General features: G+C 37.8%; 2 protein-coding genes across 9 annotated transcripts in view; one reads left to right on the top strand and one right to left on the bottom strand.

Annotated features, from left to right (window-relative positions):
- Nucleotides 1-271: 271 nt before the first annotated feature.
- On the bottom strand, nucleotides 272-7,933 carry BFAR (bifunctional apoptosis regulator). 4 transcript variants are annotated; one of them, XM_071760853.1, is made up of 9 exons: nucleotides 7,603-7,917; nucleotides 7,408-7,522; nucleotides 5,029-5,356; nucleotides 4,376-4,577; nucleotides 3,836-4,005; nucleotides 3,105-3,249; nucleotides 2,700-2,870; nucleotides 2,061-2,263; nucleotides 272-1,450 (listed from the first exon to the last, which is right to left on the bottom strand). In XM_071760853.1, the coding sequence occupies exons 3-9, from the start codon at nucleotides 5,289-5,291 to the stop codon at nucleotides 1,258-1,260; spliced, it is 1,347 nt and encodes a 448-aa protein (XP_071616954.1). In that variant the 5' UTR covers nucleotides 5,292-5,356; nucleotides 7,408-7,522; nucleotides 7,603-7,917; the 3' UTR covers nucleotides 272-1,257. The 4 variants fall into 4 exon arrangements, with proteins under 4 accessions (XP_071616954.1, XP_071616953.1, XP_071616955.1 ...); XM_071760852.1 differs by having other exon boundaries at nucleotides 7,402-7,522; nucleotides 7,603-7,764; XM_071760854.1 differs by lacking the exon at nucleotides 7,408-7,522 and having other exon boundaries at nucleotides 7,603-7,933.
- PARN (poly(A)-specific ribonuclease) overlaps nucleotides 7,885-12,258 on the top strand; it is a 36,839-nt gene continuing 32,465 nt past the window's right edge. For 2 of the 5 annotated variants that reach the window (XM_071760846.1, XM_071760851.1), the window contains exons 1-6: nucleotides 7,885-8,023; nucleotides 8,287-8,364; nucleotides 9,224-9,303; nucleotides 11,074-11,141; nucleotides 11,233-11,314; nucleotides 12,028-12,088. In XM_071760846.1, the coding sequence (XP_071616947.1) occupies nucleotides 8,005-8,023; nucleotides 8,287-8,364; nucleotides 9,224-9,303; nucleotides 11,074-11,141; nucleotides 11,233-11,314; nucleotides 12,028-12,088 (388 nt within the window). In that variant the 5' untranslated portion in view covers nucleotides 7,885-8,004. The remainder of the gene's footprint in view (nucleotides 8,024-8,286; nucleotides 8,365-9,223; nucleotides 9,304-11,073; nucleotides 11,142-11,232; nucleotides 11,315-12,027; nucleotides 12,089-12,258) is intronic. The other 3 variants (XM_071760849.1, XM_071760847.1, XM_071760850.1) reach the window with 3 other exon arrangements.

The raw sequence follows: 12,258 nt of genomic DNA, 5'->3' as shown, positions 1-12,258 counted from the left end.
TAAATTCATAAGGATGTAAAGGTGGTTTTAGTTTGGCTCATTTCATCATTTTTTGAAACCTTTTCAAAGTCAGTAACTCAAATTGCTGAATAATACACTTGCTTTTTGTAACTGCTAATTTTAATAGTTTAAGAACCAGGAGATTCTTATGTCTACTTTCATCCACCTCAACATACTTAAAAATGTAGGCTACAGAACCAGTGTACACAAGTCAAAGCTAAGGACAAGTACTTCAAGATAAAACAAAATAAATAACACTTCTTTAGAAGGATGAAGATTTCAAGAGAGATCTTTAATCTTTAAAAATAGTAATAGGCAAAGTTAAAGTTCATATTAATGAAACAAATGGGAAAAAAAAACCCAAACAAACCAACCAATATAGAATGCAAGGGGTCAAAGCTCTTTGAAAATCTAACTTTTGCTTCAGTCAAAAAACACATCAACAAATGGCAATCCTGTTTACAGAAAAATAACTTTCCAGTCAATATTTGCTCACAGATAGATATACACTTTATATTGCAGTAAGATGTAATCAGGTTACTTTTCCAAAACAGTTATTTTGAAGAGATAACCCTAAATTTAAGAAATAGCAACAAACTTGAAGAGGAGAGCATTAAAGAAGCTACTGATAAAGTGATCTGAATGCCAATCACATTTTCCAAAAAACAAGATAATTCAAGCAGACTTTGCCTTCAACAGCGGGAATTTTAGAAGAAACTCTACTGCAAATGTGCATTTGGTAGTCACAACTTTAAATGTAAAGCAGACTGAAAACACTGAAGTATTTTCAATATCAAGCCTATCCAGGAAGAGCTGTCCTTTGGTAAACATAACATATTGCTGACATGAAATGCTAAGTTAAAAAAATAAAAAATAAAAAAGCAGTGTAGCTGTTCAGAAGACACTGACTTTAAGGCAGGTTTGAAATTCACCAGAACCCTCAAAACCAGACAACTTTAATTTGATTTGATCAAAAGTAGGGTGATGGGATTGTATAAATTTCACATGGTTATATAAGGAATGTTTGGGATTGTTTTTTGTTTTTTTATTTTTCATTAGAAAATTCCTTTCAGGTAATAAATCCCATTCTCAGATTTCAAATTAGCTGGTTTAAGAATAACTTACCTTAAGGCTTTGTTGTATGTTTAAATTAATATAATCCATGATTTCCACTGCCACATATATAAGGAAAAGAAGCAAACTTTATTTCAAATGTCCATTTTTGGAAGCTCAACTGCTCCAAAGTTCCAATGACAGTCACTGCACTTGTGTCTCCAGACGCCTTGCCTCTTTAACCACTAAATCAATGTTTATAATTGGGTTAAAGTACAAGGCCCAGTAAAACAAACAATTGCAGACAAACTGAGGAATGAAAGGCCAAAAAATAGCAACAAAGAGACCCTGGGTCGACACCTTCCAGAAATATCTCCACATTCTGTGAGGAATGGTCCTGCGAAAAAGAAAGGGAGAGGCTTAGAGAAACTTTGTTTTCTGTTTACTGTTCTAAGAAAAGCTAAGATGTATTGCAGCCTCAAATTATTTAGCCCTCGAGCACATGTAAAACATAATTTTGCAGTCCAGAAACACCTGCTTAAAACCCAGTATGACTAGGTTTTAAGTTGTATGAGGATGCATTAAATCAATTTGTTGAGACCACACAGCACAGCAAGGGAAGGTGGTCAGTTTCTGGGTCTAGCTCAGGTTATATCCCTGTCTCCAGGTTCTGCAGAGAATATGAAAACCCAGCACACACCAAAATCATAAATAAAAGAGCACAGCAATTATGAAGTAATATTTACCCAGTGGTTAAGAACACACTTATTACCATTACTGCATTTACTACATCTGATCAGTAAAACCAGCTACCAGAAACCCTTTCAAGTAGCCACAGAAATAAAGATATTAAAGAATGAGTGCTAGTACACATGCAAATTCACATCACAGGTTCTTATTAGCCTCTAAGTTGTGGTTAGACACTCACTTTAGTGAACAACTATAAAATCATAAGACTATTTATAAGTCTACATCCATCCTACCCTCTTCAACAAACTAAGACTTACTTCAATTCTCTTCTTGACCAAAGTCTCCAAAAGGAGAATAACTCCAGAACAGAGAGTAACATGGCATTTACAATTATAAATCTTGAGGTCCAGTAGTGCACATCCAGCCAGTCCCAAGCAAATTCAGCTATCAACTGGTATGGCAAAAATAAATACTTTACAATGAATTCTCTCCACTGTTTCCAAGAAGGATCTTTAAGGTCCTGTAAATTCAGACAGAAAGACTGCTAATCAATTTCCTATTAAACAGACACAATACTGGCTTATTTCTATTAGTCTTTTGTTGAAACATTGTTTTTTGCATATACTGAAAGCAGTCAATTTATCTCTACTATACTTTCTGGTAGATAATACTACAACCTGGTAATTTCCATTAGATTAGAATAAAACATGGCAAACAGCCAGACCTTGTAATACCATTGGTCATAATATAGGCATTTTGAGTGAACAACCTTTCTACAGTCATGTGAAGTTCAAAACAAAGCAGTTTCACCACTTACTTCACAGGACTCTTTTTTCTTAAGGTGTGTTGTAAAGAGATCAAATGCTGAATAGTTAACTACATCAAGTTTCTTTTCCTGCTAGTCTTAAAATTCTTGTAAATAAAGAAATTGAATATTTAATGTTTTGAACACTTACTAATAGTTTTGTGACAATATCTTCATAGGTGTCTTCTTGCATAGGGCAAATTGTGTGGATAAAAGGTAGGAAAGCTTCTGCATAATCAAACAAATATAAGTATAACATGCTGAGCCTTGGAGAATTCTTCAGTGCATAAAGAAGAAAGAGTGATTTTCCTGGATTTACTGCCTGAAAGATATCAAATCACATTTCAGATGATAAAAAAATAGTATGAAAGGGACATGCCAATTCTTAGATTTTTCTGACAATCATTTTACAAATACAACAGTTCACTAAACTGAGCAGTTTTTACAAGGGTAATTCTACTACCTTAACATCCCTCCTAGCTTTAAGAGAACTTTCTCTTAAATATACTATTTTAAAAATACTTAATATACATGACAGACTTTATATATAATTTACCTTATATTCCCAAAGGTTTTGTGGTGGTTTAACACCTAAAGTTTTCACACATTCCAGTTCTGCCATAATAGCTTTTCTGTGGTTACTGTTCTCTATACTGTATGGATCTTTCATGAAATCCTCCTCTGTCAGCGTTAGGAGAAGCCTACAACAGCAGAAGAATTCAGAAGGTAAACAGTGTCTCTTCACCAAAAAGATATGAATAACAAATCAGGAATTGCATACTGAGACAATAAGCTACTGATAGAAGGTATCACCTTTTGGATTAAATTCCATATCAAGCGTTCTGAATCAACTGTATCTGGGTTTTAAATTTCCTTCATGTTTTCTCTTGCCTGATTTCAGCTTGCGTATTTATCAGCTTGTTGGCTATTATTGAATACAGTTCTTCAGCACATCACAGATCTAGCCTGGTCACCTGAAATCAAACCTAGAGCTCTTGGGTTGAGTGCAGTAATGCATATAGCATATGCATATTTTCATAAGAAAGAAAAGCAAGAGGCATAGATAATACATTAGTAGAATTTAATCTCACTATCATTTTAGTCTGCATTTCCAGCATTTAAAAAAGTTCTTAGAAAGCTTTCAGTTAGCTTGCTTAGTATCTACTATTAAAATTTTCAGCTACAAGTGATAGAACTTTCCCTGAATTTTATTTGAATACATCAACAGAATATTCCTACAATATATTCCACAATATACCAGCTGTTCTTGACAACCAGGTCTCTCACCTTCCATTCACTTTCTCCAGTAAAAATCTTTCTTTATAATGTGAAGCCCATGGACCCAGCTGCTCTAGCCAAAGTATCACTTCCTCAGCAGTCCATTTAGCAACAGGTTTATGAACAAGAAGATCTTCTTCAAATTCTCTGCTGCTCCAGTGATATCCAAGTAGAACTACCTATAGGGAGATTAAAAAGAAAAAACAGACAAAAAAAGGGGAAAAAAACCCCAAACCTTTATCTGCAAAGCAAATATATTAATGATGCAAATAAAACACATTAAGGGGCCTGACATGCAGAATCTTCAATTTTATAGATCCTAGAATATTCAGGTTATAAGAACCATCTTGAAGTTTTACCCAATTTGTCTAACTTCTGCATCCTGTGTATTGAAACTGTAGTTCCTGACAGACAATACTGAATGCTGCCTTATTTAGTCTGCTCAGCTGAAGTCTTTTCTGTGCTGATGTTCTTTTTTTGTGCACATTAAATATATTTGATTGCATGCTTAATGAAGTAAACATGGAAAACCAACCAGATGAAACTTACAGCTACACAAGTTAAAGCTGTCAGAACGCCTGAGAAAAACCCTCCTCCTCGAGGATTAATTCTTCCCGTGTTCGGAACTGTAGGAATCTGGTCATTCCCATATTTTTGGAAGGTTGCTAAGCTGCGGGCTACTTCACTGTTTTGTTGAATATCTTCTTTTCTTTGTTCAAGGGCATCAGCAAATAGCTTTTCAATAACATCCCTAATGGCAAAAAGATTTGTCATTTTACCATAACCATTGAGGCATAACATTCAGAAAAAGGACTAGTTTTTTGATTTTTGTTTTCCAGCCTCTACTAAAGATTGTCATCTTTGAAAGCAAAAAGAATTAGTTATTTATACTTTATTAGGTATAAATAACTAATGAACTTTATTAAGTTAAACTTAAAATCAGTTACTTCCAAAGAACATTTTCCTTAGCTTCTAAGGATGGAGGGGGTTAAATATCACATTAAAAAAAAAATAACCCTCATTTCATTTACAAAATTAAAATTGTTGGGCTATTGGCAAGCCTTGATTATTCAAAAATGCTAAGCAAAAGACAACAAAGAACTATCACCAATCATACCATCTATTTGTTAAACTCTTAACCTAAGATAAAGTATTATTAACACAAGACCTTGTGGGTAATTCAAATGGCATAACAGACTCACCTGAGAAGGATGTTGACTTTGGGGAACCCTTCCCATTTTTCTCTGCATTCAGGGCATTCATTCTTCTTGGATGACACCCACCACAAGGCCAGACAATGTCTACAGAAGCTGTGCCCACAGTTCAGGGTGGTGGGATTGACCAGAATGTCGTAACAGCAGTGGCACTGGAACTCACTAACCGATATCTGCCGAGCAGTCCCAGGGGCAGCGTGTGTTTCACCTTTTGCCCTCTCCATTTCACCTTGTGAAGTCTCATCTTCCATTTTCTGTTATGCTTTATGCAAACAGAAAGCTCTATTAGCTCCTCAAACCAGGTAAGGCATTATTTCTGCAAAGCAACAAGACAAAACTCGTTAAGAAAAATCAAACTATAGAGGTTTAGAGTTGCAAGCAGTATAATTTAGCATTGTAATTCTTCTGTTGATCTGATGTTTTTAAACTTTTAAACTAATTTAGCTCTTCCTGAAATGAAACATGACACACTTTTTCAGAAACATACTCATTACAAACTATAATCAAAACCAGATTCTAGAGGTACACAGCTGGGATTAATCTCCCTGTATTTTCTTCTCCTGTGTTATATAACACATAAAAGTAGAACAAAAATCCTCACTATGATTCAGATGACTTTTGGCAAAAATGTTAATCAAAGCTTTAGTAAAGGACACATATCTAAAGAAATGTAATTAGAAAACACCATCAGAGAGTACAGAAGTAAAATGGCAGTATAATGTAACGATGTGATTACTCCATGACTATTCTTTGCAGGCACATGGAATAAAACATTACTAAAAAAGTCAATGCTAGACATTTCTAGGCAGTGGTAAAAAAAATAATAAATTTGATCCACAATGTCATACACTCCACAATGTCATCTGCTTGCCATCTCAGTAAAGAACTGCACCCTGTCTTAACTCTACTGGTAATTACTCTTTGCTATTTGAAAAGCTTTGAAAGAACCGGGCTCTGCTTTTAAAATCACCGGACCGGAACACAGCTGCAGTCCCGCTGCTCCTGCTGCGCCGCGCCCGGCAGCCGGGTCCCGGTCCCTCAGACACTGCCTCCGAGGGTTGTTGGGCCAGAGATCATTGTGAGTGCTCATCTCACAAGTCAGTTTGACTTGGATAATGCTATTTTGACTGCAATGCTAATGCTTGGTTCACACGGCCACATGGGAGCATATATACACACAGTCACCTCTCTATTCCTTTACTGTATTTCTTTTTGACTCGAGTCCAAGGCAAACTGATGTACATTTTCATACAGTGACATTTTCTTAAAGATTTTGTTCTTCCAGTTTGATACAAGTCAAGTCAGTCAGATAAGTAACAATTACTTTGTATCCTGTATGCAGGTCACATTTCCAAGATGTTGGTGCCACAAAAACTAAAGCAAACAGTAACATATGTAAGGAAGCAATGTATTAATGGTCAGTGCATATTATAGCACCCCATAAATATTTTTTGGAGCTACTACCACCAGTCAAAGCTAACTATAATTGTGCAGCTTTAGTCCTGATAAAGTTCTTTACAGTTTTTCTCCTGAAAAATTACTCTAAAAAAAAAAAAAAATAACCAATTCAAAACTCATACAAGATTCTAATCTTTCAAATCATCCTCTTAAATTTGTAATACTACATACATTATCAAGTAGAAAATGTCTAATTTATTACACATACTTCAATTCCTATTAAGTAACTGCACTCTATTACAGCATCTTGTATTTCTACTTGCAGTTTATTTTGCAGGTGAATGAAGCAAAGATTTCCTGGATTTAGCAGCTAACTGGGGAAAGATGTCAGGTTTCTGAAATGACCATCAAACACCTTAAAGTACCATAAGCAGTTAACAAGAAACTACAGAAGTATTAAAAAAAAGAAAAAAAAAATTAGGCTTCATCCTACTTACAGCAAAATAGAAAAATCTCAAACATTTTTACTAACCTATTACTGAGCACTAGTTGATAATACAGATGGTCTGCTGGGCATGCTGTGTAGAATAAATTGCTCATACCGAAAAGGTAAAACTGAAGAAACTTTAAAAATCTCTCCACTTAGTTCTGCATAGTCCTGAAGCTTTTGTTCTATGCAGAAATTATCTCCCAATTTATGCAGAATCTTCTGTTAGTTTTTAATCTGCCGGTATCGTGGAAAAACTGCTTCATGTGCTGTGTGAACTCTAAACCCGCAGCACATGCCCTCACCTCCCTGTTCTGTCCTTTGCCCACGACTTCAGCTTTCTGCTCTTGTGCAACAGGTGTAGGGACATCTTGCTGGGCACTGGGCTTTATTTATAGTTATTTTGCAATAATATGTGAAAACGTTGTTTTTAGTAGTTTAACAGGAAGACAAACGCTTCTCCCATAATACTCGACACATACCAGTTGCTGCGGGCTTTCCATCATCACCACCAGTACTTCTCCGCTACCCTCCTGACATATCCTCAGCAAATTCCCATCCCTTATTTTTTGCCGGTGCTAGTTCCGCCTCTCCGGCCTGAAAGGCAAACACTATGTTTTCCAACATCTGTGACATTTCAACACACTCCACAGAAAAGCAGCTGGGGTAGGACTCACAGCTTTTCCGCTCCGGGGCACCTGGCCGGGCTCTCCTTCCCGCCGTTACCCCACACGGCCGCAGCTGAGGGGCACTTTCAGCCCTAACGGCCTCACTGCAGCAGGCCTGCTGCCGCACTCACGCAGGTGGACGAGCTTCCTGTCTGCAAGAGACGCCTCAGCCGCCACACCCAGGCAAGGCGGGGGCGGGGTGGGGTGTGGCGGGCCCGAGGCCACGCACAGGTTGAAACCCGCACACCGAGAGATCCGCGAAAACCGCTCCCGCCGCCGCCAAGCACCGCCCCGGCGGAAAATGGCGGAGGGCGCCCCGCCCTCCATCCCCTGCGGTCACGTGGGCACTCACGTGAGGCGTGGCGCGCGGGGCGGCTTCCGGCAGCGCGGCGGCGGCTGAGGGGCCGCAGGATGGAGGTGATCAGGAGCAGTGAGTGAACCGCAGCCCCGCGGCCGCGGCGGGAGGCCCCGAGCTGGTGGCCCAGGGGACGCCCCGGGGCCCTGGCTTCTGTCCTCCAGGCCGGCGGCGGGGCCCGGCCTCAGCCTCTCCTTCAGGGGCGAAGGGGGTCCCCGCTTCTCCCCGCGCCCGGGATGGGGGGGCTCTGAGGGGAAGGGTGTGGCGGGCGGCCCCCGGGCGGGCTGCAGTGAGAGGTCGTTAGTAGTCTCAGGTGTGTTTCACCCCTTTACTCGCAGATTTTAAGGATAACCTAACCAAAGTATATGAAGCTATTGAAGAATCGGACTTCCTGGCCATTGATGGGGAGTTTTCAGGTACAGTCATGCGTGTTTAGTCACTGTGAACTGTTGACAACATCTGTGGGGCCTCAGGAGTTTGCTCCTGTGACCTGTCTCGGTGTTAGCTTGAGAAAGCATAAGCTGAGGCTTCCACAAAATCATTAAACTATGTATTATATGTGCAATAGTAAGGCTTGGGTCAAATAAAAGTGCATGTCATGCTGCTTCTCCTCCCTCCCCACAATAATCTTTTAACATGTTGATTGATTTTCACTTGCAGCTCAGGAAAAAAAAAAGATTTTATACACATTATAAGGAGATTGGGATAAATAAGGAAGAAATGAAAGGCAGTAAGAACTTTTATGTTTGTAAAACCCAGAGGGTTTGTACATTGGGGAGATTCCATAATAAGGGCTTTAGCCTTGGGCTACAGAATTTAGTAAGCCATGAAACATAAATGTGACCGAGATTAGGTTTTGTTAGGTTTGTTATGGAAATGTGGTTGTTGCTATATATTACTTAAGATGACTAACTCATTCAATAAATCTGTGGACAGCACTCTTCCCATTTTTGGGACTTCTTGGAGCTCTTCCCAGTTCGACTTTGATCCTGCATTAAGTTGTAGAGGCCCATCAACATTATGTTGGTGGTGGATCTTGTCATGTTGTTATCATGTAGAATAGGAACAAGAGCAGCAGAGCTTTATTGCTGAAATTAAACTGGCTGGCCATGCCTACATTTACATAGTAGAAAATATTATATTCTTCAAATGAAATAACCTTACTGTGTACTTTAGGTGAAGTTAACCTTTCCTTAAGTTACCAATTACTGCATTTCTTTATTGTTGCTATTTTTTAAAAGCTTACCCAAAGTAAAATACATTTTACTCCTTCAGGGATCAGCGATGGGCCTTCTGTTAGCACATTGACCAATGGCTTTGACACTCCAGAAGAAAGGTATCAGAAACTTAAAAAGGTAAAGTTTTACCTTGACTGAAATGAAAATGCTGGAAAAAGGTTAGAACTCATTAATTCAGAGTGGGAAGAACATAGGAAAATATGATAGAGGTCTGTAAAATTGAGTTACATTGAGCAGGTGGGGAGTGCTTGTGTCATGTCTCTGCTAACAAAAGAACTGGAAAGTGTTGTATATTATCTGAACAGATAGCAAACACAATTCCTTAGGTGAGTTAGTAGGTGTGTAGAACTTGTTAAAGAATGTTGAGAGCATTGAAATTTGTCAGTTCAGCAGGGGGCTGGTAAGAGAAATTCAGTGACAGACAAACTGCATCAAGACTGGGGTGTTTCCCAAACTACTTCTTCTTCCCAGTATGTAGTGTCTGTAACAAAATGTAAAAGTCAGCTGCTACAAACACCTTTGGCTCTCTGCAGCACGCACGTGCTGGTGGTGGAGGGTGCTGAAAGAGTTTTGAAAAATAGCCAAATGGCCACAGAAGACTGTGTGAGGGTGAAAAAGTCACAGCTGTGCTTTGTGTTGTAGATTTAGTGTTTGGGTTTGGTGCTTTTTTTTTTTTTTTTTTTTTTTTTCAAGAGAAATTGGAAAAGATGAATCCAAAGCATCTCAATACATGCTATTTCCTGAAATACCCAAGGAGTCAATAAAGATAGTTTACTAATACTCTGTTAAGAGATATTGCAGGATGAGGAAATTGCTGGTTAGTGCTCTTACTGATGAGCTAGGACAATAAATAGCAAAAACTGGGATGGAGGCTGTAGCTAAGAAAAAATACTCAAAATAAACAACAACCCCCCAAACACTAAAGTAAGAGTGTAGATGAAGTAGTAGTATCTGAAGAACACACAGTAAGCCAGAGGGTGCCATATTCTGTTTATCTGTCTGAATATGAGCCTTTGAGAGCTTCAGGGTAGCTGATGATTCAGGCTCTTTAGGCACAGTCAGTCTCTGCTCTCATTATTAGAGGTTTGCTGTATCAGAAGCCAAACCCAAGTTCTTTGTTGTCACCTTCTTAAAACTTGAATTTTTCACAGCAAATAAATCAACTTTTTTGATATTTTTGATCTTTATACTCAAAGATAAGAGAATTGAATGATTCTTTGTGTTCTTTGTGTGTAAAATGGGTCTTTGGTCCTCACAAGGAACACATCTGTCAATGAAATCTCAATGCTTTTTTATTTTCTCATACACTTCCAGTGGTTTTAAAAACCTTTCCAATATTGATCCAACAATTGTGAAATGCTTAAGGACATGATGATGAAGTGATGAGTGAGATGGATGCTTCTACATCCATCATATTAATTACTGTTAGCCACATGGATTAGAAGAATATTAAATATATTACTCTGTGTATTTGAAAACTGTATACAGCCAGTGTCCCTCACAGTCTGCTCCCATACTATGGGGAATGTAAATAAATGTTGAGAAGCAGACTGACAACTGCTTTAGATGCAGCATCTCTTGTGTGTGAGCAGCAGGTGGAGAGTGATGGGATTTCCCTCAGTCCCTGTCTGTTTATGGAATGGAAGTTCATACTACGAATCACCCGTGGGCAACAGTGTGATGATTAAATGGGGATGGAAAAGTAGTTGAAATAATCTGCTGTATTTACTTCAGAATTACTAACAGAGAAAATCTGGTTTAAGAAGATGTAAATTCACTTCATTTCAAAGTGGAGAGAAACCACATTTATTGTGTGTGTGTGCACTCTGGTTATCTTTAAATATGTATGATTTTTATTCTCATGCATGGTTTTCTTTTATTTTCCAGCATTCCATGGACTTCTTGCTGTTTCAGTTTGGCCTTTGCACTTTTAAATATGATCACACAGAAGAAAAGTAGGTTATTCTATTGCTGTGTGCTTTTTTAACTAAAAAATTTATGAAATATTGGTAAACTGTATTGACATGTAACTTATCTTTTTCACAGATATTTAATGAAGTCATTTAATTTCTATATTTTTCCAAAACCCTTTAACAGAAGTTCACCGGATGTCAAATTTGTCTGTCAGGTGAGTAGGAAAAAAAGTTTGATTTTGTTTGGTTAAGGTATACTGCAGCAAATGTCTAAAAAATATTTCCAGGAAAACTACTGCAGTGTAGAGGGAGAAGTGATTGGTTCTTTTAGCAGCTTAAAAGGCAGAAAAACATAAGGTTCTGGGATTTGTTTTCTTGTAGAAGTAAGCATCAGTTAAGAGCAGTCACTAAAAAATGATCTTTAAGGGAATACTTAAATACTTCAGTTTTTAAATCTTGATAGACATTACATTGTGTGGTTTCTGGAACTGGTGATGTAGCAAATTTGGCAAGATTATTTTCTTTCTTTCCCCTATCCTTTCTTGTCTGACTTCCTGCTCCCTTGCTTTCCTCTTTGATCTTTTATTCCCATCTGCTTATGTCACTTTCCCTGCTTCCAAGACTATTGCCAGTGTGTTTCTGGCATTTGTTCTCCTGAACCACATCTTTCTTGGGTTTCCTCTTTCCATTAGTTCTTTCATCTTAATACCTTTAGTGTATTTATTGTTCTTGTACTTTATGTAAGTTGAAAGTAACTGGCAGAAATACCATCCACTAAACTCTCTGTGGCTTCTTTAGGGTCATGAATTTGGTTGCTCTTGACCATATAATGGTCTTGACTTCATATAATTTTTAATAAGTGTAAAAATAAATGAATTTATGCCACAGCTACTCTTGCCAATTGTAAAGCTATTTTCTTTTGTTGCAGAGTTCAAGTATAGATTTTTTAGCAAACCAAGGATTTGATTTTAATAAAGTTTTTTGCAACGGTGAGTTATTTTGGTTTATTTTTTTCATTCTTTCAATGTCTGCAAAATGTATGGTGACATATTTTCTGCAGAAAGTAAATGGTAGCAATTCTTGATGCTCTTTTAACACATAAGAGTTCTTAGGATAATTCTTACTTGATTTACAATTGTACTGTTATTGTCTTTCCAAA

Source organism: Heliangelus exortis, chromosome 17 (assembly GCF_036169615.1).
Source record: "Heliangelus exortis chromosome 17, bHelExo1.hap1, whole genome shotgun sequence".
NCBI classification, from domain to species: Eukaryota; Metazoa; Chordata; class Aves; order Apodiformes; family Trochilidae; genus Heliangelus; species Heliangelus exortis.
This window is presented reverse-complemented; position numbering and strand designations above follow the sequence as displayed.

Bases quoted from the DNA above. Each gene is read 5' to 3' on its own strand.
- BFAR (XM_071760854.1), bottom strand. From the start codon at position 5,291: ATGGAAGATGAGACTTCACAAGGTGAAATGGAGAGGGCAAAAGGTGAA. The intron at 4,578-5,028 runs GTGAGTCTGTTA...TTTTGCCATTAG, and splicing joins AAAGTCAACATCCTTCTCAG to GGATGTTATTGAAAAGCTAT. The intron at 4,006-4,375 runs GTAAGTTTCATC...ATCTCCCTATAG, and splicing joins CAGCTTTAACTTGTGTAGCT to GTAGTTCTACTTGGATATCA.